The sequence below is a fragment of the Scyliorhinus torazame genome, chromosome 19, assembly GCF_047496885.1.
Source record: "Scyliorhinus torazame isolate Kashiwa2021f chromosome 19, sScyTor2.1, whole genome shotgun sequence".
Classification (NCBI taxonomy): Eukaryota; Metazoa; Chordata; class Chondrichthyes; order Carcharhiniformes; family Scyliorhinidae; genus Scyliorhinus; species Scyliorhinus torazame.
This window is the reverse complement of record NC_092725.1, coordinates 94,489,583-94,512,811: the sequence shown is the minus strand read 5'-3', so window position 1 is coordinate 94,512,811 and position 23,229 is coordinate 94,489,583. Positions and strand designations below refer to the sequence as shown.

Below are 23,229 nucleotides of genomic sequence, written 5' to 3'. Positions count from 1 at the left end.
CCCGGTGGTCTCAGCATCCCGGTCCTGTGTCCTAGACTGTGAGGTCTGCCCTCCTGTCCAACCAACTGCCAACCTCTGGCGTGCGTCCCTGGGTGCAGTTGTGGTGGGCGGCGTTGCGCTGCTTCCTGGACAAGACGTCCCTGAAGGTTCGGCGGATGGCCCTTGGGAACATAAAAGATTCCGGGTTAGTTAGACACAGTGGCCCGGGTGTATGGTGGTGGTGGGTGCAGAGTGTGAGGGGGGGGATGGGATCGGGGTGCAGTGGCCAGAGTGAGGGGGGGGGGGCGATGACGGGTTGGGGGTGGAGAGGACATGCAGGGTTCTCTCACTTGCTTCTGCGCCTCCAACCTGGCATGGCGCGACCTCCCAGGTGGTGGATCCCCCAGCGAGGTACAGGACCCTCTGCTAGTGAACAGTTAGGGGGTGCAGGACCGGAGAACCCCCTCCGGTTCCCATTGTCTTGTCCAGGGGGGGGGGGGGGGGGTTGGATAAAGCATCACCATTAGGCGGATATCATCAGGGCATGCAGATATAGACAGCACGCCATGGCTTCGCTCCAGGGGGGTCCCGGGGCTCATGTGGGTCGAGTAGATAGTTGGGCACCGTGGCTCCCCCCAACATCGCCCTGGTTCCCCCCAACAATTACCTCCAGAAAAGTACGATTCCCAAAAACCTCAGGAACCAGGTGGTTACAAGAGTCACCATTTCAAAACGAAAAGAAAACAAACAAAAATCATTAAAGGGAACAAATGTCAACTCAAATGAAGATGAGGAACAGTCACCACAAAGTGAGGGATAAACCCATCGCATTCAACCACAAAGTGGAAGCTATGGATTTAGAAAAAGCACAATAGCAAGGAGGGGGATAGAGGTTCACATCTAAATTCAGTTAAGAAAGATTTCTCATACATTTGGATGAGCCAGTTGTTGAAACTCAAAAGCAATAATAAATCAGTTAGCTGTTCTACAGTAGGAAGTTGAAGTTAAGCCAGAAGGATGTCAAAGAGGAGACTATTGATCCTCCAAACTTCAAAAAGAACACATTTGGACTGAAGACACCTACGACCTTGTATATCCAAAGATATTGTTCAGACTATACCTCAAAATGTACTCCTCAGTCCATCACAGCCAGCATACAGCAATATAAATGCATAATGAGAAAAAAGTGTGGGGGGGGGGGGGGGGGAAGATGGTTGTTGAAAAAGGGAGATGGCGATTAAAATATTTAAGGCCATAAAACAGTAGTTGAATTTTCAGTACAATCACATACCTTATAAAAGGACAGAAGTGCATGAACATATTTAGTGTGCACTTGAATGATAATGAATGCTACGTCCTCTGGAATGTTCCACAAAAAGGCATCAAATGTTCGGTTCGCAAATAATGCTATTTCTTGAAATCTTCCAAGTTTAAATTCAATTCGATCTGTACAGGCGAGAATTACATGCAATTATACCACTTGGACCAGAGAGCCAGACTTACACTACAGCATTGTTTATATCGCAACTAAAACCACCTCATGACATGTCATTGCTTTACAGATAATGACATCCTTTGTGATTGGTAACAAGTATAACTAGCTCCAACAAACATCAAGTAGATAATTAACCAGATATCCGTTTTATCAGTGTTACTTGATGGGACACCAGTGAGCACTCCTGTATTTTTTTTTAAAAAATCTTTGAAGAGGGCAGACAGATCCATGTTTAACATTTCATTAATGGGGACACTAACCGTGCAGAGTGTTAGCTGTAATCCTGTATTGATCACTAGAATTCCATAAATTATGGTCTGGTCAACATTTGTCTCCAAGATTAGATAATCTGGGTGTGGAAGCTTGCTGTGCATTAGTTGGCTCCCACATTGCAACAGGAGATACACTTCAGGGTGACCAGAGGGAAGAGTTGCATCAGGGTGACCCGAGGGAAGAGTTGCATAAATGCAAAAATCATTACCCAAATGAGTCATTTGTTTATTGATACATTTGCCTCCTTCTCACCACCCCACCCTCTGCCACCTGGAAGGTCCCACTGTTGAGAATAGGCAAAAAAGCTCCAGCCATTGTTTTTCAGTTAAGGGGCTAGGACATTTTCCTGGAAATCACAAGACGGTCATGAATGACCCTGCACCTTGTTCTCTACACTCTTTGGCCACCCAACTCTCCAATCATTGTGGTGCCCCACCTTCCCATGGCCCATCAGAAACTCATTATAAAGTGGATGATTTCAGAGAGGACAACACTCCTTTTTCCAGCAGCTCCAATATTTGTATATTTCAGGAGAGGCAGCAGCTAATGTATTGTCACTGGATTAGTAATCCAGAGGCCCAGGGTTTGAATTCCACCACAGCAGTGAAATTTGAATTTAATAAACATTTGGAATTTAAATTCTAACGATGACCATGTCACCAATGGTGGTTGTAAAACTCATCTGATTCACTAGGGAAGGAAATCTGCCATCTTTACCCTGTCTGGCCTGCATGACTCTAGATGGTTGACTCTTCCCTCGGAAATGGTTTAGAAGTCACTTAGTTCAAGAGCAATTAGGAATGGGCAATGGCCAGCCAGTGACACCCACATCATGAATTAATTTATAAAAAACTAAAATGTCCAAAAGCTGTTCTAGCTTGTCGAGCGTAGAGTAACTAGACTAGTAATCCAGGTGCCCAGGCTAATGATCTTGGGACACGGGTTCAAACCCCACCTTGGCTGGTGGTGGTGGCTCATTTCCTTCCAGGAAAGGAAATCTGCCACCCTCAACTTGACTGGTCTAGCCTACATGAGACTCCAGGCCCACAACAACATGGTCGACTCGAAGCAGCCCATTGAACTGCCCCAGCAAGCCACACAGTTCAAGGGCATTTAGGGATGGGCAACAAATGTTGGCCTTGGCAATGATGCACATGAAAGAATAAAAATGCGACAAGGAGATAAACTAATTCTATACACAGAGGCTCAGCAGGCTGGCAGTAGGATAGAGTTAGAAGAAAATTTGAAAGTTTACTTCGGAAAACATTAGAAATTATCAAAGCAGAGAAACGGAGAAAGACAAATGATTAAATAGAAGAGAAATCACTTGGAACAGAGATTTTCCACTAACGTTCCTTACTGCTTCAGAATGCACAGTAAAACTGCACTCTTCTTGGAGGCTTGTGGTTGGAGTTGGAAGAGGTTTTTTTTATAGTATCACATGAATCACCAAGTGCAGAACAAGATAGCACAAAACCTCTCCAACAGTGCAATTGATTGTCCCCAAGCAAATCAGATTATGGATTACTCTATGGCAGAACCATCGTCTTCCAAACATCACTCTTACTATAGAAGGGTACAAGTTGAACCGAGTGTATCTTTTCCAAACTCTGGGGGCAAATTGTGAAATGCTGTACAATATATTAGGCAGCCATAAATAACAACGCCAGCACACGAGAGAGAGAGAGAGAGAGAGAGAGAGAGAGCGAGCGCACCTCCACAAACAAAAGCATCAACTCCATTGCACTTTTAATTCAGGCCTCCCATCACCAATTTTAATCACTCAGCATCAGGGACGCAGGTTAGATTCCAACATTGGGTGAGGTTCTCCCAGTGTCTGCATGGGTTTCCTTCCACAGTCCAAAGATGTGCAGGTTAAATTAGGGAGATAGGATGGGGGGAGACCTGGGTAGAGTGCTCTTTCGGAGGGTCAGTGCAGATTGGTTGGTTGAGCTGAATGGCCTCCTTCTGCACTGCAGGGATTTTATAAATCGGTGGCCATACCTTCAGTTGCCAAGGCTCCAAGCTCTGGAATTCACTCCCTACATCTCACTTTCCTTCTTTAAAGCACTTTTTAAAAAAAAAAAAATACCTCTTGACCAAGCTTTTTGTCATCTGACCTAATACTTTGTTCTGTAGGTTTGCTTAACTTGGCATATTAATGAGCACTATTGGCTCATCTAAAACTCCTTGCATTAAAACAAGCTTAATTGCCTCATGCAATGCAGACTTTCAAGTACAGGATATGGGGGGCTTGCACTATTTATCTACAAACTGTACTTGAGCTTGAATAAAAGCAACACTGTTTGAAACATTCATTAATGTATGGTGACAAATCAGATTGTTATATTAGATCAGGAGCGGTGTAATTTTATCTGCAAAGATAAAGATTCTATTGAAAGCCAATCCAATTAAAAAAGGGTGGGTCTCAAACCAAGGTCACAAATGTCCTCCACACTATTTGAAGAGGGGAAAGTGTCCCCCAGTATCTTGGCCAATAGTAAATCCTTCCACCAACACGCAAAGAGATTCAAAAAGAAATATAGACTGCTGGCCCTGGAATTTTGCAGTATAAAAAACAGAAAATGCTGAAAATATGCATCAGATTCAACAGCACCCATTGAGTGTTAACATTTCCCCAGTTGATGACCTTTTAAATCAGAACTGGGAGATTGTCTTCAACATGTGAAAGGAGGGAGTGGGGTCAAGGAAGAATGAAAGACTCAGAGATAGGGTGGAGGGCAGGACAAATAAAATGACAATAGGTTGCATGGTGCAAAGAGTGATAATGAGATAGTGCACAGAGGCAGTGAGTGTGTAGGCTCCAGAAGGTGTGCAAGTAAAGGAATCAAGAGAAACCATCAACCACTTTCATTTACATTAGTCACTAGACCTCTGGCTGCAAAGCTGCTTTGAGACATCATGAATGGTGCTATAGAAATGCACAGCTGCCTTGAGGCTCTATCTACACATTCCAATGCGCTGCCCAAGAATAGCAGTATAGGGAGCTGGAAGGACAAATGAACGATTTTAAAATTTGCGACCGTTTTTGATTTTCATAAGCGGCTATATTTTGAAAACAAATCCCAAGTGGTTTCTTCAAGAAATCATTTAAGTCAGACATTACAAAGCAATGGATTGAAACAAAAAGTCAATTAACATGGGACACAATGGGACAATGGATGCAATGGGACACAGTATCTAGTATTGTTTTTTATTTTTCTTTCAATAATCTAAGTGGTGAAAGTCAACACCAATTTGAGCATTCCTGATTGTTGTAGGGTGGGGGTGGGATAAAGTGAGCTTTTGAAGAGATTACCATGTTGTTAAACCTTCTCTTTTCCGTACCCTCAAAAAGAGCATTAATAAACTTGGTGGCACATCGCTAGCCCAGTTGAGGCTTATTAGGTTAATTAGCCTCAGGCAATTACAAACAGCCACAGAAACAGACTTATTTTAAGTAACTAGATAAGCTTTGACTTCCAGATTCTAAAAGGAAAGATCAATTTCTGAAAATGGAATTCTTAAACATGTTATGTTTAGCTGAAAAGCCAAATTACTTTTTTTGGTTTGGGAAAGGGAGGAAGGTGGAGTCTTGAACCTCAGTAAAGAACCAAAACCTTAGTCAAGCCATGGAGTACAGATTGCTCCCTTTAGGAGAAGGGTAGCAGGAAACACCAGTTCAACAACAATGCCATACAATTCAAGCAGAAGTTAATATGCTCTCGCGAGATCATTCTAAACTAAGAAAAACAACTCATGATAAATTTACACATGATCAGGATTATGGAATGAAGTTTAAAATCTACAGCATCAATTGTTGACAACATATCACCAGTCATATCATGCCAGATGTGGTTGTGAACATTACACAATGAACTGCATTATATACATGTCAATAGTGTGAACTGCATTATATACACACGTCAATAGTGTGAAGTTTAAAAAAATATATATTTGCAGTAAAAATGTGCACCATCACGCTCAGATGGAATGTCTTCTGGAGCCTGCCAGACTCTTGCCTACAGATTTAAATACTGCAGAATAGTGTCATTGCAACATCTAAGCATCAGCTGTTGATAAACAGGTAGCATTCTTGCCTCAACCAAAAGGTTTGTCGTCAAGTCCCACACCCTGGGTCTTTGTCTTCTAGAACTGAGCAAGTGCTGCACTATCACAGCTGCTGTCTTTCGAGTGAGACATCAAACCAAGGTCCACTGTAAATGCAGTCAGTTTGTTGTGCACAACGAGATCCCACAAACAGCATGATCATCGACCATATTTCTCTGGAGGTTGATTGAGAGAACTAAGGCAAGTCTTTGAACAAAGTAAATATTCCAAACCAGAAGCTGGTTTCAAAATAAAATTAACAATTTGGGAGCAACCCTGAAAAAAAAAAGCTTCAATGATTAACATCCTTGTCTGTTTACAAAAATATGAAAAAAGGAACTTTTCTGGCGTCAAGCTACAGCTTTATCCAATGTCACTGCATTTTTTTTTTACAAATGAAAGACTTTATAAAAATAGTTTGTTTCAAATGGTCTCCTTTAGTCAAACGTAAAAGATCACTCGAGTCAAGCCCATGTGATTTAGTTGCCATAGGGATAGGGGCCCCAAGTTGATATCTTTTGAAAGCCAGTTTTAACACCCGACCAAAAAAGATGCCAGCTATTAATGACAATTGCAGCCAGACCCGAGGCAGTCAGAGCAGGAACGTTGGGGGAAGATGATCCACAACAGGTGCTACGATTCCAAGCACAAGGACGGTTTTAAACATTCACCAGGTTTGTAACTTATGTACAGTATTTGCATAGTGGCAGTGGTTAGCAGTGCTGCCTCACGGCACCAAGGATCTGGGTTGAATCCGGCCCACTGTCAGTGTGGATTTTGCATATTCCCCATGTCTTTGTGGGCCTCACCCCCACAACCCAAAGATGTGCAGGGCCATGCCAAATTGCCCCTTAATTGGAAAGAAAATGGGCAAACTCCACACGGACCGTGACCCGGGGCCAGTATCACACCCGGGTCCTTGGCGCCATGAGGCAGCAGTGCTAATCACCGCCACCGTGCTGCTCGAACTATGAAATGAAAATCGCTTATGGTCTACACTGCCCATAATCTCACTTTTGAATGCCTCCCACTCATTTGACAGTTTTTCCTACTAGTAGCTGTATCCAATCCACTCTTTCCAGTTCACCTCAGCTTTGCAAAATTTGGAGTTTTCATTCGGCTGGTTAAGTGCTTCCTGGTTATGGTCTCTTGAATGCAGTTCAAGAATTGTGCGCTCTGCACATTGTTCATATTCCAATTAATATTAGGGCAGTTGAAGTCTCTCCAACTATTATCATCCTGTTGTTTTTGCACACAAATCTGACACCCTTCCACTATGTGGGGATCTATAGTACACTCCTAGTAATGCGGCTGCCCCTTTATTTCGGAGCTCAACCCATATGGCCTCATTTGCTTTCATCCCTCCTCACCAATGTGACAACCTATCTTATTAACCCCCCTCTATCCTGCCTGAAAAGGCTACATCACGAATGAGCTGCCATGTTTGCCCCTCTTCAAATTTCCATTATAGCAACGATATCATGCTGCCATGTGTCTGTTGCCTTCAGCTCATCGGCTGCCTTTGCTACACTCCACTTCTCATATATACACCTTGTAATGCTGCAAATTTCTGTGCTGCAATCTTTGTAAACTATTCTTCTGTCTTTGAGTCACTCACTAATTTTCCATCTCCCATTCCCAAGCCTGAAGTTGCCATCAGTTTCCCATCTCCCTGCTAATGTGGTTCAACCTATACCCACCCCCCTTCCCCCACAACACCACTGGCAAATGTCCTTGCAAGGATATGAATCCCAATCCTATTCAAATGTTGATCTTCCAGCATAGGTCTCCCTTTTCCCAAAACTGGGCCCCAAAAATCTGATGCCCTCCCTCCAGCCATGTGTCCGATTGCTCAATTCGCCCATTTCTGTGCTCACTAGCACATGAGACTGGGAGCAATCTTGACATTTCCTCCTTCCGGCTTTTCAATTTCCTGCTTATCCCCAAATCTGCTTTCAGGACCTCATCCCCCTTCCTACCCAAGTCATTGGTAACTACTTGGACCACAACCTCTGGATCACCCTCCCCAAAAGATGCCCTACAGCCACTCTGAAATTCTTGCACTAGGGAGGCAACTAATAAATCCCAAATCACTACAGCTCTCCTGTAAAGCAGAGCTACATTTGGTGCCACAATTTTAGCTGACTGCCTACTGCAGGAGGAACTAAAATGGAAAACCAATTAGCAAGCAGGACCCTAGGGGACACCTGCACTACCTGCTTGGTTCTCTTGGTCTGCCTAGTGGTGGTCATCCAGTTTTCTTTTTTGCTTCCAGGCTCCTAAACTGCCTGTGACCATATCTTGGAATACATCTACATAGGGACTCCAGTCACCATTCAAGCTCTGAAACCCAGAGCTCAAGTTTCTGTAGATGTGGTCATCTAGGAGACAGGTGACGTCCAACACGACAGGACACACATCCCACATGATCAAGCTGCCATGCCATCAATTTACTTCCCCTTATGTTAGCTATGTTATGGTTTACTTATGCTGCTTTACTTTAACCTGGCCTGGACTTACTCAGTGCCAGTGATTAGCACTGTTGGGACCTGGATTCGATCACTGTCTGTATGGAGCCTGTACGTTCTCAGTGTCTGCGTGGGTTTCCTCCCACAAGTCCCGAAAGAAGTGCGTTGATTTCTCCCTCAAGGTGAACCTGAACAGGCGCCGGAGTGTGGCGACTAGAGGATTTAAAACAAAATAATCTTATGGTCACAAGTAGGCTTACTTTGCCACTGCAAAGCCCCCAGTTGCGACACCTGATCAGGTACACTGAGGGAGAATGCAGAATGTCCAAATTACCTAACAGTATGTCTTTCAGGACTTGTGGGAGGAAACCGGAGCACCCGGAGGAAGCCCACAGACAGAACTTGCAGACTCACAGACAGTGACCCATCCTCACCTTGACAATCTTACAACACAGCACAGCCGATCACCAGACAGGACACTACCACTATAAAGCCAGAGAGCACTAGGTTTCCCGCTCTCTCGGGACCCAGCTACTGAGACAGTCAGAGTCCACGAGCTAGCTAGCACAAACACCATGCGGTAGCTGGTAAGTCTGGTCAGGCTACTACAAAGGTCACTAGTCAGATCAGTATAGTGTCGACCCACAGCTGAATATGTACAGCAGTTCATCTAGTTGAATAAAAGTGTTGGATCTTCTCCTGTGTTAGACGTCTGTTTCTAACTTCCCCGCATCGAGTGCAGTCCACATCGAACCAACCTGCCTAACACATCATGGCACCAGAGTGATATTGATCTTGACAGACCTACCGAAGGAATCAGCATCGACCAGCAAGCAGCCTCCAGCGAATGGAAAACATCCAGCCTCCTCCGCAACTCGGCGCCAACTGGAAAATCCTCAAGCAAAAGTTCCTCTTGTACATAGAGGCCTCCGACTGAGGCAGCCTCCGACTGAGGCAGCATCGAATGCCAGGAAGATGGCGCTATTTCTCTCCACTGCGGGGGACCACGCCATCCACATCTACAATTCGCTTACGTTCTTCGACGGCGAAGACAAAACAAAATTCAATACAGTCCTGCTGAGGTTTGACACCACTGCGACATTGTAGAGGTGAATGAAAGCTTTGAATGGTACATCTTCCAGCAGAGGCTTCAGGGTTAAGGATGAACCTTTCTCCGCATGCTAGCGCAGTCATGTAACTGACTCGACGGCTGATTCCATGATACGGGATCAGATAGTTTTCGGGGTCCACTCCGACTCCCTGCGGCAGCAGCTCCTTAAAATTAACAGCTGACCCTCTTGTTGCTATTGAGACGTGCGTTGTCCACGAGCATGCCAAGAATCGTTACTCCCACATTAGGGTGGCAGAAACTGCAAAATTGGCCTCCAACGAGGCAGAAAGGGTGCAGACCATTGCACAAATGCAAGGCCTGAGCATCAAGGAGAGTGGCCGTTTCACACGCATTTCTGATCCCTGAGCATGCGCACCATGACAGTGGACGACGAGACCGAAAACCCAACTGCGCAGGTGCGTACGTTGGCCGACCGCATTGCGCATGCGTGATGGCGCACGGATCCCGCTGACGTCAGCATCATGAAGTGTCCGAATTGCGGCTCCGCCCACAACCGGCAATGTCCAGCAAGAGGACGCCGATGTCTCCTGTGTGGCAAGCTTGGCCACTATGCAGCCCACTGCATATACGCTCCACCGCTCAGCAGCCAACAATCCCAGCTGCGGCGCAGAAGTATCTGCTCAATACAACAAGGCATGCCAGATTCTGATCCCAACAACCCAACAGACCCTGATGCTGACTGCCTCAAGTCTCCATATCGGGTGGGCATCATAACCACACACGAGCTGGCCTCCACCAGACCTGCGCAACACCTCTCGATCCTCAGTGTGGATCCCGACAACGAGTGGGGAACCTCATCTCAATCCAACCTCGACACCATCCAGGCCCGACCAAGCATTCTTCCACTGCCTGCCAGCGCCTTGATTACAATGGCAATGCCATAGCTGCCAGTGGCTCGTGTCAACTAAGGGTATCCAACAAGGCGATCAAGGCAACATTGCGATTGGAAATAGTCAGGCCTGACAGGGAGTTCCTGCTTGGTGCTCGTGCCTGCAAGCTCCTGAACCTGGTTCAGCGAGTCCACACCATGTGATACAGCCTCACCCGATGGAAGTTTGCAAGCCGACATAATCACGCAGTACCAGTGTATTCGATGGAATGGGCACGCTCCCGTACTGATACAAAAGCCGAACGCCACCCCTGTAATTCATGCACCACACAGTGTGCCAGCGCCCCTCAAGGATACAGGACATCTCGTGGGTCACAGAGCCAACAGACTGGGTCAGCTCCATGGTCTGCGTAAAGACGACATCAGGGGAGCTCCGCATTTGCATTGATCGCAAGGATCTAAACCGCAACATCATGCGGGAGCACTACCCAATCCCGAAGCGTGAAGAGTTAACCAGCGAGATGGCTCATGCCAAATTCTTCACTAAGCTGTGTCATGATATTTAGATCAGCATATCATGGTGCAATCACACACACTGATGGACATGCAGTAGGACCAACCAACACACAACATCGCAGCTAATCATCAGTGAGAGCACATGCGCTATAAAAACCAGGGGACAGAATTCCAGCAGCAGCCAGCTCAGAGCACTGAGCTCAGACATTCACCATGTGCTGAGCCACTCAGCCATTCACCATGTGCTGGGTGCCTCATCCAGATAGTGATAGGACAGGGTCCACAGATTAGCTGGTAATGCACGTACCCAAGTTAGCAGTGTGCTGTTCGTTGAGTCACACTATCTCCAGCTGTGTTGGATCGTTTGTACATCAGAACACCCAACGCGACAAGCTGGACGCCCGGGGTTGGTGGCAAATACAGCTGGACGTGTCCAGTCACAAGCTGTGCATGTTCAACACTCCATTCGGCTGCTACTGTTACAACCACCTGCCTTTCGGTATCATATCTGCCACCGAAGTCCGAAGTGTTTCATCGCATCATGGAGCAGATGGAGGGCATCGAGGGGGGTATGATTATACGTGGATGACGTGATCATCTGGTCCACAATGCCCCAGGTACACCGCTCGCCTCAAGCAGATCTTCCAGCGAATTCATGAACATGGTCTCCAGCTCATTTGGTCAATCTGATATAAAGTTTCCAGGCGACCACATCTCGTGGTAGGGTGAGCGGCCAGACGCCGACCAAGGTCTTGCCAATCAACACCATGAAGACCCGAGGACAAGGTGGTCCTCCACTTCCTCGGGATGGTCAACTTTCTCGGGAAATTCATTCCCAATATGGCATTCCACACCACAGCCCTCTACCATCTCGTCAAGTCAATGAATTCCAGTGGCTGCCCACACATGAAGCGGAATGGCGTGAGCTGAAGGCAAAGCTCTCAGCCCCAGTTCTAGAGTTCTTTGACCCAACCAAGGAAACCAAGCTATCAACTGATGCAAGCCAGGACGGTATTGGGGCAGTGCTCCTCCAGCGAGATGACTCCTCGGACTGGGCTCCAGTGGCATATGCCTCCAGGGCCATGATGCCCAGATCGAAAAGGTGTCTGGGTATCTGACAGGAATAGTCAAGTTTCATGACTAAGTTTACAGCCTGCCGAAATTCACGGTAGAAACGGACCACAGGCCTCTAGCCCACATAATCCAGAAGGATTTAAATGACGACCTCAGTTACAGCGAATTCTTCTTAGTCTCCGCCGATAGGACTTCGAACTCACACCAGGCAAGGAGCTGATAGTTGCGGATGCCCTATCCTGGTCCATCACCACACCATGTGAACAAGGTGACTTCATCTGCCACGTAGAAGCGCAGGTGCAATTGTGTGCCACCAACCTCCCAGCCTCTGACAAACAGATGGTCCAAATTCATGAGGAAATGGCCAAGGATCCTTTACTGCAGCGTGTGATGCAGCACCTTACCCATGGCTGGCAGAAGGGACAATGTCCCCAATTCTTTAATGTTAAAGACGAGCTGACGGTTGGAGGGAATCCTTCGGAAACTCGACAGGATTGTTATTCCTCAAAGCATGCAGGCTATGGTGCTGGGTCAACTCCATGAGGGTCACCTTGGGAGTTGAGAAATGCCAACGCAGAGCTCGGGAGGTGGTTTACTGGTCGGGCATTAACCAGGATAGACCTTTTTCATGCCAAGGGGCGTGACTACACACTCCTGGTCGACTACTTCTCCAGTTACCCAGAAGTGGTGAAACTGTCCAACCTCACGTCGAAGGCGGTCATCAAAGCCTGCAAAAAAACATTCGCCAGGCATGGGATACCGCTCACGGTAATGAGCGACAACGGTCCATGCTTTTACAGCCAAGAATGGTCTGATTTTGCGCAGTCCTGCAACTTGTCACCACTACCCGCAATCAAACAGGAAGGCAGATAAAGGGGCCCATATTATCCAGTGGTCGCTGTGCAAAGCTGGAGACTCAGGCTCAGACTTCAACCTGGCGATGCTGGCATACAGGGCAACCCCACTGTCCACTGGGTTGTCTCCAGCACAGATGCTCATGAATCGCACTGAGGACCACAGTTCCAGCCATCCATGTTCCAGACCTTGGACCACCTCACTGTACTACAAACAGTGCAGCAGTCCCAGGCCCAACAGAAGGCCACATATGATGCTCATGCCACGGATTTACCAGAGCTGGCTCCAGCTGATCATGTTAGTGTCCAGTTGCCTGAGGGCGGTAGGTCAGCCACAGCTGTTGTCGTCAAACAAGTTGCCCAGAGGGCTTTTGTTCACATGGCTGATGGCTCCTTGCTACAGCGCAACAGACGGGCATTGCGAAGAGTTCCACGCCCACCACCTGACCGCAGTGCTCCACCGGCTATCATGGCTTCCTCCAGACGTACCCTGCCACGAGGCCACCTAACTGCCAGCGATCCTGCCGGCCCATGCCACCACCACAATGGCAGCAATCCACCTCTCCACGTGCAGGCGGCTCCTGATCCACCTCTGCGGCGATCAACAAGAATTCGGCACCTGCCACAAAGACTGAATCTGTAGACTTAAACTTTTGTAAATTTGTGTGACTGAAATCCATCAACTTAACTCTGTAAATATTGCTTAGGTTGCCATGTATCTGCACTACCTTTTTTTAAAAAGTAAAAATGTTTTTTAAAAGTTTTTCCAATGAGCGTTTTTTCGTCTCCAGGCTACCATGGCGGCAAAGGCCAGTACCTAAGCCTCTTTCGCTTCCTGCACTCCCGGATCCTCCGAGCCAAATATCGCTACTGTTGGACTCGCCTTCACCAGTGTCCAAAATCCTAGCCATCACCCTCGCAAACATCTGCCAGAATTCTTTAAGTGCCAGGCATGCCCAAAACATATGGGCATGGTTCACCAGACTCCCTGCACATCTCAGGCACCTGCCCCTGTATCTGCACTATCGACACCTTCCCATGTATACAAGTTTGTTCATAGCTAGCAAGTCTGGTCAGGCTACTACAAGGTCACTAGTCAGATCAGTATAGTGTCGACCCACAGCTGACTATGTACAGCAGTTCATCTAGTTGAATAAAACAGTGTTGGATCTTCTCCTGTGTTAGACGTTGAAGTGTTGGGTACTCTGATACAGACAAACCAACACGGTTGCGAATGGTACAACGCAGTTTTATTTCAATCAACTATTAACGTAGTAAACTCTGGTACTCAGCACATGGTGAATTCCTGAGTGGCTGGCAATTAGGTCTGTGCCCTGAGCCGTCTCCTGCTAGAGTGCCCAGGAAGTGTCATGTTCCCTGTTTTGTACTGTGTATGTTCTTGTCTGTGATTGGCTGTCGTGTTGAGTGGTCCGTTGATCTGTCCATCATTAGGTATGTGCTATGATGTTCACCTGAATATGACAACATCTGTTTCTAACTTCCCTGCATCGAGTGCAGTCCACATCGAACCAACCTGCCCAACACATCAGCCCCCACAACCCAAAGATGTGCATGGCAGGTGGATTGGCCACACCAAATTGCCCTTTAAATGGAAACATTAATTGGGCACTCAATTTTTTAAAATTTATTTATTTATAAAAAGGATTGATTCAGGAATGTTTTTAGCTTCAAACTGTCTCATTTGTCGTACATTCAATATACTTAATCCCCCAGCCAGCCCCAATTTTGGGCGCAATTTAATAGAAAAAGTTCCAAGCGTCATATCGGGCACAACTTCAGAGTGTTTCCTGACAGCCAAGCCAGCAAGATCGAGACCTGTATTTGACAGCAATTTGTGCCATTTATAATCCCTCACAAGCTTAATGCCGAAAACTGGCTGACCCGCCAGACTCTCACCAACAATTCCCCTTGTATTGGGAAGCTGCTTGTGCAGGTTAGGTGGATTGGCTATAAATTGCCCTTAAAGTGTCCAAAAAAAAGATTAGGTGGGGTTACGGGGCTAGGGTGGAGCCGGTGCGGACTATGTTCTATATGAAATGCCCCCGCTGAACTCCGACCCAGAGAACACACTAAGATGCCAACCTGGCCAGGCTGATGGATGCTGTGCAGGCCAGACAGGACACCCAATTACCCCAAGGGGGTCGGAGGAACAGTAGCAGGATAGCCAGGCTGGCACCTCACAAACCCCCCCCGCCCATGATCACCATGCTATTGCCCAAGCACACCCTGGCACCCACCAGCACAACTACTCCATGCCTAGATGCAGTGCCTCACCATAGATCTCCCTCGATGCACAAAATACATGGCTCACAATACCCCTCCGTAGCCCATAATAGGAGTGAAAGGGCCCGACAAGTGGGCAGTCCCCCCCCCCCCCCCCGGAGGAACAGGTGCTGGTGCTGGAGAAATCGGGTTGGTTGAGGATAGAGGTTGGCCTGCACCGCAGAGGTGATGATCCACTGCACCCAGAGTTGTTCATGTCAAACAAAATGATTCCTCGCTCCCACTACTTTATTTTCAGCAAGTTGCCACCTGATGGGTCAGGCCAACCCACCCCACTGACAGCCCAAGAGAACACATCGGAGAGCTCAAAGGAGACCATCGAGGTGTCAGCTATCATCCCCACCCTCCACCAGCGCAGAGACGCACATCTTCTCGGAGTAGTGTTGCACTCTGTATGCATCCCCCGATGCCCGTGTCCATGTATTTATATTGTGTATTTATGTATACCCAATGTGTTTTTTCTACATATGGGATGACCTGTCTGGACTGTACACAGAACATTCACTGTACCTCAGTACACATTGACAACAAATCTCAGTGGGCAACACAAGTGGATAGGCTTCTGGGGCACAATCTGGTGTGCACCGCACATTGATGCACAATCGGGTGTAGGCACGAACATTCAAGGAAATCAGCAGTCGGAGGTCTGCTGGATCTCAGGACTCAAACAGAGTCCCAGTCAGATACCGAGCCTCTGGGCAAGGTTATGCCAGAGCTGATGCAGACTCTAGGGCACAGATTCAGAGGATGTCAGTGACACTCTGGCAAGTAGGCTATAGGCACAGGAGATGGTGCTGGCAATGCATGGCAGCGCCAAGGCCAACACTGCTAGGGTGGCAACCACAGTAGAAAGCCTGCACAAGGTCAGTGCTCAAGTGGTGGCAATCACTGGTTTATCATAGGGCTAAATAGCTGACTTTTAAAGCAGGCCAGCAGAGTGGGTTCAATTCCTGTACCAGCCTCCCCGAACAGGCGCCGGAATGTGGCGACTAGGGGCTTGTCACAGTAACTTCATTGAAGCCTACTTGTGACAATAAAAGATTTTCATTTCATTAAGGTGTGGCTCAGTCAGTGATGACCAATGGCTGAGGGTCTTGACACCATGTCCCAGTTGCTGAGGGATGTGTCCCAAAAGCAGGGGAACATTACGGAGGCACTCAGTCGCTGAGGGTGTTAACACCATGGTGCAAACAGGGAGGTCCAGCTTACCCTCCAGGCACTGTCCGGGAGAAAGGAGTGCTGGAGGCGGACCAGGCACTGTCTGGGGGAAGGGAGTGCTGGAGGCGGACCTACCTGGCGCTGTCCGGGAGGCTGAGGGCATTAACACCATGGTGCAGACAACAGGGAGGTCCAGCTTACCCTCCAGGCACTGTCTGGGAGAAAGGAGTGCTGGAGGCGGACCAGACACTGTCCGGGGGAAGGGAGTGCTGGAGGCAGACCAGGCACTGTCCGGGGGGGAAGGGAGTGCTGGAGGCGGACCTACCTGGCGCTGTCCGGGAAAAGGGAGTGCTGGAGACGGACCTGGTGCCTGCCACCAGAGTCACGATGACAGCTTCACCTCACCCAAATGGCCTAATTTCATCAGAACCAAAGTTCGCTATCCACATGTTCCACTGGCATTACAGGTGCACTAAAACTGCCTCGACGGCAAGCATGTTTGACTCGCGACAAAGTACTAGTCAACATGCAGCAATCACAGCAAGAAACATTTCTTCAACACCTTATCAAATTGCTCATTTGGATCAACCCACCTCTTGCTCTTGTAGCTCCCAGCAGTAGACTCCCCAACAGTGGAAAATCACACCAACCAAAGCACACCAGGGGAAAGAGCTCCAGTTCTTCAGCCCAGACACATCATCTTCCTATCCTCCCATTTCCTTATTCCAGGCTACAGAAAGAGGAAACAGCAGCAACAGCCTCCATGCATTTGCAACTACAATCAGGAGCAAGCAGACACAACAAAGCTGTGTCCTGGAAGTGTTTGATAGGACAGAGGCAGCAGCTGTAATTACCCCATTATTGCTATACACAATATTGGAGGATGGCTTGTAGGCCCCGCAGATGCTATGTAGCTCACTCCTCCAGCCCAGGGCAACACTGACCTACAAAGCCCCACTGCTTCACCAATGGTCTTTCTTCAAACAGAAAAGTGAGAATTTTGCACAATGTTCAGCACTGTTAGCAACTCCTTACATACTGAAGCAGCAACACCTGGACAATATTCAGGCTTGGGATGATAAGTGGCAAGTAACATTTACTTGCCCGAAGTGTCTGGCACGGACTATATCCAAAAGAGAATCATTACCCTTTGACATTCAATAGCATTACCATTTCTCCCACCAAACATCTTGAGTTTACATTGACCAGAAGCTGAACTGGACAAGCCATATGCTACTGTGGCTACACAAGTAGGGTAGGTATCCTATGCAGAGTAGCTCACTTCGACTCTCCAAAGCCTGTCCATCATCTACAAGGCACAAGTCAGGAGTATATTGGAATATTCTCCACTTGCCTGGATGTGTAGATCAGTTTGACAACATCTAGGATAGGTTGCAAGGAGTGCCCAGGAAGCTTCTTGGTAGAGGGGAAGCTTCTAGAAATAATCATTTCAGGATAGAATTAGTACATACATGGAAAACTGTGGGTAATGGAAGAGCCAGCATGCATTTCTAAAGGGGTGATTTTTAGTAAGGGTTGATGTCATGTACATGGGCTTTTAAAAGACATTTGATACAGTTCCACACAAGATTTGAACATTTATAGTTTACGGAATAAAAGGAACAGTAGCAACGTAGATACAAAATTGGCTGAGTAATAGGAAACAGTGAGTAATCAATGGATGTTTTTTAGACTGGAGGATGATTTGTAGGTAGAGTTCCCCAGGGGTCAGTATTGAGACCCTTCCTTTTCCTGATATACATTAATGATTTAGCTCGTGTGCAAGGGACAGTTTCAAGTTTGTGGGTGACATGAAACCTGGAAGCACTCAATTGTGAAGGGGACAACATAATTGGTAGCAGATGAAGTTCAACGCAGAGCAAGAGATTGGTTATTGGTAGGAATAACCAGTTTATTGCTGTAGCACGACTGCTCAACATTCTACTAGTAATCCCAGATCCACCCACCCATCCTCTGCCCTCCATGACAATCTTTTGTGGCGACAGTGGGATGACACCAGTGGCCTGCGCACACTGGCAGAATCACCCCATTCTTTGCCATAAACCTCTGTAGTTCAATTTTATTTTCACACTAGATGTTCTACTTCCCAAGTTTCATAGCTTAACATTTGCCAACGTCAAGGGTCATGCAGAGTTCTGGGCTCCATTAAGGATGAGGCACTTGAGAAGGTGCACAAAAGATTTCATATAATTAGAGAATCCCTACAGTGGGAAAGGAAGCCATTCAGCCCATCCAGTCTGCACAGACCATCCGAAAGAGCACTCTACCTAGGCCCATCCCCCCACCTAACCTTTGCACACCAAGGGACAAATTAGCAAGGTCAACCAATCTAACCTGAACATCTTGTGCTGTGGGAGGAAACCAGAGCACCCAGAGTATATCCATAAGACTGGAATTGAACCAGAGTCCTTGGTACTGGGTAGCAGTGCTAACCACTCTGCCACCATACCACCCATGGTACCAGAACTGGGAGGTTACAACTATTAGGAAAGACTGAACAGACAGAAGAGAAGGCCAACCTAATTTTTATTATTTATTTCAGGGCATGTGCACACATCACTGATAAGGCCAGTATGTTGCCCATCTCCAATTGCCCTTCAATTGAGTGGCTTGCCACATCATTTCAGAGGGCAGTTAGGAGTCATATGTAGGCCAGAAGATTTTCTTCCCTCAAGCGAATTAGTGAACCAGATGGATTAATGACAATGGTTAATGGTTTCATTGTTACTATTACCAAAATTAACTTTTCAAATCTGGATTTATTACTTAAATTCCACCAGCTGGCATGGTAAGCTATGTACCCATATCCCAGAACATTAGCCTGGGCTTGTGTATCACTGTTCAGTGACACCACCATCTCACCCAAATAGGAGGCTTTTAAGATTATGAAAGCGTTTGATGATTTTGGGGGGGGGGGGGGGGGGGGGCAGAGGCAGTTTCTGCCGACTAGGGAAGAGTCATATTTCTTCCTTCCCTGAGTATTTAACCCAGTTAGAATCCAAAGGAGTAGCGTAGGAGGCCATTCAGCCCATCAAATCACACTTTTGTCCACCAATTTTCTCGTTAAAAGCCATGATTGGCTGCTTCACACACTCAGGCAAAGCATTCCACATCTGCAAAATCCTCCCGTCAGCCTTGGTTGCTTCCTCAAGCATCTGACTCTCCGATCCATTCACCAAGAACATCATCTCCATATTTACGTGTCCAGACCCCTCCCGATTTTGAACAGCTCTACTAAATCGGCCCATCTGTTTTTTGTAAATAATCTTCTTTCCTCCCATGCCGTGCCCAGAACTGGACACAAATATTCCAGCGGAGACTGAAAGTTATTCCTCAAACAATACTTCATCATAGTTTCCATGCTCTTATGCATTTAGCTTTTTAAGCCAAACACTTTTATTATTAACCTTCGACTTGTCCAGCTCTGCCCCAGCAGGGCCTTGAGAATTGCATTTTTAAAATAATACCAGACCTTTGTAACGTATCTTAATCAGGACAGTGGATACAATGTTTCTTATCAAAAGGGTTATTTGTCAAGCATAACTATAACCAACAGTCTGTAATTAGAGATAGGAGTGTTCAACCAAAAACACTCCTTGATAACAATCTACTCCAGATGTTGCTCCTGGATGTCATGAATATAGTTATATAGGAGGAGATAGAGACAAGGATAAGCAATTTTAAAAAAACTTTTAAAATCTTCATTCACATTCAGCGGCACTTTAAAAAGCAGCAGAGAGCCTCTCTAACCGAGGGAGTAACCGCAGTTGAACCTAGCGGGGTGAATGCTCACCTGATGGGGACTGGAACTGGGACAGGGCGAAGCGTAGAAGCAGCAGAAAGGGAGCAGCCTTCACCCCGGGGAGGAACATGTCCTGGCAGTATCTCTCTCTCTGTTTCTGCATGGGTTACCGGCTCATGCTGCGTCTTCTCCTCGGCTTCAAGACTGCCGCTCCGTGGATTCAACTCAATTCTCGGATCCCAGGGCAAACACTCACAAAGCCAGCTGAAACTTTCTCCTCATCTAAACTCCTGACCCTCACTCCCTCTCCCGCAGACAAGCAGATAGATACTCATTCGAGCTGAGCCCTAAAGTGACAGCGCCTCAATATCCGGCACCTGCCCTCCTCCTCCTGATTATATTAACTACTCGTGATGTGAACTCTTAACCAGCCCTGGCTGGATTAACCCTTCACAGCTCAATGCAGTTAGACTAACTTTAACCAGTTCCAGACACAGCAAGGGAACCATATTCCCGTCCCAGCCTCCCCGAACAGGCGCCGGAATGTGGCGACTAGGGGCTTTTCACAGTAACTTCATTTGAAGCCTACTTGTGACAATAAGCGATTTCCATTTCCATTCCCATTCCATATTCTATAAGATTCTCATGAAACGCTTTGGAACTCTATTATTACATTGAAGCCCTTCTATAACTGGAGATTGTTGTGGTTGCTTGAGTCTCACCAATGCAGTTGTGTCCTACTATAAAAGGGTAATATTTCTGTTTAAAGACCCACTCTCATGACTGTCATGAGTAGTAATCTCAATTTCTCGTCCTATAGCTAGTTTAACCAATCTCTGCTAGCCAAACTTTAATCAATAGCTTTGACCATTGGCATCCATCGACCTCCTCTCTAATCTCCTTGCATTGCGCTTTATATAGCATTGTTTATGGTTGTCATATTTCCCTAGTAAAAGAGAAAAAAGCAGAAGCATCTGTGCATTCAGAAAAAGTGATACTGGACTCGAAACGTTAACTCTGTCTTTCCACAAAGGTTGCTGAGTTTTCCCAGCTCTTTCTGTTTTTATTTTAGATTCCAGCATTCGCAGTATTTTGTTTCTTTTAAGTTTTATTTCACAATTTGCTTCAAACTTCCTCTGTATTATTTGCATCCACTCTGAACGCTTAATGGACATCTAATCTCAGGCAATCTCTAGCTTTAATTTATTTTATCTTTACAGCTTAATATTTATACAATATATGTAATCTTTATTGTCACAAGTAGGCTTATATTACACTGAAATTAAGTTACTGTGAAAATCCCCTAGTCGCCACACTCCGGTGCCTGTTCGGGTACACTGAGGGAGAATTCAGAATGTCCAATTCACCTAACACCACGTCTTTTGGGACTTGTGGGAGGAAACAGGAGCACCCGGAGGAAACCCACGCAGACATGGGGAGAACGGCGCAGACTCCACACAGACAGTGACCCAAGCGGGAATGGAACCTGCGACCCTGCCGCTGTGAAGCAACAGTGCCAACCACTGTGCAACCATGTAACCCAACTATCTCAGGAAACTACTGCACAGAAAGAGGCCATTCAATCCTTCATGTTTATGTGGGATTCATCCCCTTAACTGGAGCTGTCTGAGCTAGCGCCATTTCCCTGTCAGTCATGGCTCAGTGTATAAAGCTCACACCTCTGAATCAGATTATCAGTTCAAGGCTGACTCCAGAGATTTGATCAGCTAATTCAGGCTGACAATCCCAGTGCAGTACTATGTGAGTGCTGCCCTGCCAGAGGTACTATCCTTCACACGAGGTGTTTAAAAAAGTCCCAGCCTGCCCTATTACCCAGGGCACTATTTTGAACAAGAACAGGGAAGTTCTCCCCAGAGTCCTGGTCAACCATCACCTAAAAGGCAGATGATCTGGTCATTTAGTTAATTGCTGTCTGTGAGATCTTGCTGTGTGTTAATTGGTTGCTGCATTAGTACCTGCTACATTAATAACTGCTTTTCAATAGCACTTCATTGACTGTAAGTGCGTCGGAATATCCTGAGAATGTGCAATATAAATGCAGGTTCTTTCTTTTGTTTAACAAAGTAATCAAAACAATAGAATGTAAGTTGGGGAGGTAATGATCATACTGCATAGTGTCCTGGTTGGACTGCAGCTTGGATAGTGCATCTAGGGTTCTGTTTATCAAGAACGAGTGCAGACATTCAAATGCTGGAGGCAGGTTGGATATAGATAGGCATTTGGTGGCTGACACATATATGATGGATCAAAGGCCCTCTTTCTGTGCTGTAAAACTCTGACTCTATATGAACCTTGCTGTCAAAAGCTGGAGTACATGCTGAAAGACTGGACACGTGGTCTTTTAGTCTGGGATATAAGAGATGCTGTTACAGAGATATAAGATTGTTAAGAGAATAAAAAGATTAACCCAAAATGTTACTTTTATAGCAAACTCTGGGCATGGAACTAGATGAGACTGTCTCAAAGCAGTAAAATTGATATTAAGAAATTCCTTCTTCTCACAAGAGAATGATCAACGTATGGAATAAATTTCAAGATAGAGAAATGGAGGCTGAATGCCTGAATTGATTCAATAGGGGGTACAATATCATGAATTAGGTAAGCCAAATGGCCTATAATCATTTTGTGGCCTTGAGTTGATCTTGGCTTGCCCGGAGAATTATCAGGTGGATGGAGGAAGTTGTAGAAATAGAGACGGGGCCGAACAAGTGTATGGAGGGATTTGAACATGAGGATGAAAATTTGAGGCATTGCTAGATGAGGTCATAAATGTAGGTCATAAAACACAGGGAGAACAGAACTTGGTTAGGTGCGGGTTAGAGCAGCAGAGTTTTGGATGAGATGACGTTTACAGGGGTGGGAGTGGTGAGACCTGGTAGGAGAGCATCAGAATTGTTGATTCGAGAGGTAACAATTAAATATGGATGAGGGTTTCAGAAGCAAATGAGCTGAGGCTGTGGTTCAGATGATTGATATTATGAAGGTGGAGCAGATGATGGAACGGATATGAGGTTGGAAGCTCAGCTTAGGGTCCACTAAGATAAAAGAACTGCAAATGGGCTGGTTCAGCCTCAGAAAGCAGCCAGGGGAAAGTATGGAGTTGGTAGCTGGAATTTGGAGTCAGAGAGATAATTGAACTGGGGACCAGCTGGTGTCTCAGGGGTTTATCATGGGGACAGGGGAAAGGTCAGGAGTCTTTGGAGAGGGAGCATGCAGTGACTGCTATAGCATCTGAGGTTCTCTGCAAGAGGTG

General features: G+C 46.5%; 1 protein-coding gene across 1 annotated transcript in view; it reads right to left on the bottom strand.

The window, feature by feature from the left end:
- The window catches only part of tm7sf3 (transmembrane 7 superfamily member 3), an 80,392-nt gene extending 60,120 nt beyond the window's left edge, over nucleotides 1-20,272 (bottom strand). The window contains exons 1-2 of the mRNA XM_072484830.1: nucleotides 20,007-20,272; nucleotides 1,271-1,425 (exon numbers count right to left, since the gene is read on the bottom strand). Coding sequence (XP_072340931.1) covers nucleotides 1,271-1,425; nucleotides 20,007-20,118 — 267 coding nt within the window. The 5' untranslated portion in view covers nucleotides 20,119-20,272. The remainder of the gene's footprint in view (nucleotides 1-1,270; nucleotides 1,426-20,006) is intronic.
- Between the last annotated feature and the right edge of the window lie 2,957 nt (nucleotides 20,273-23,229).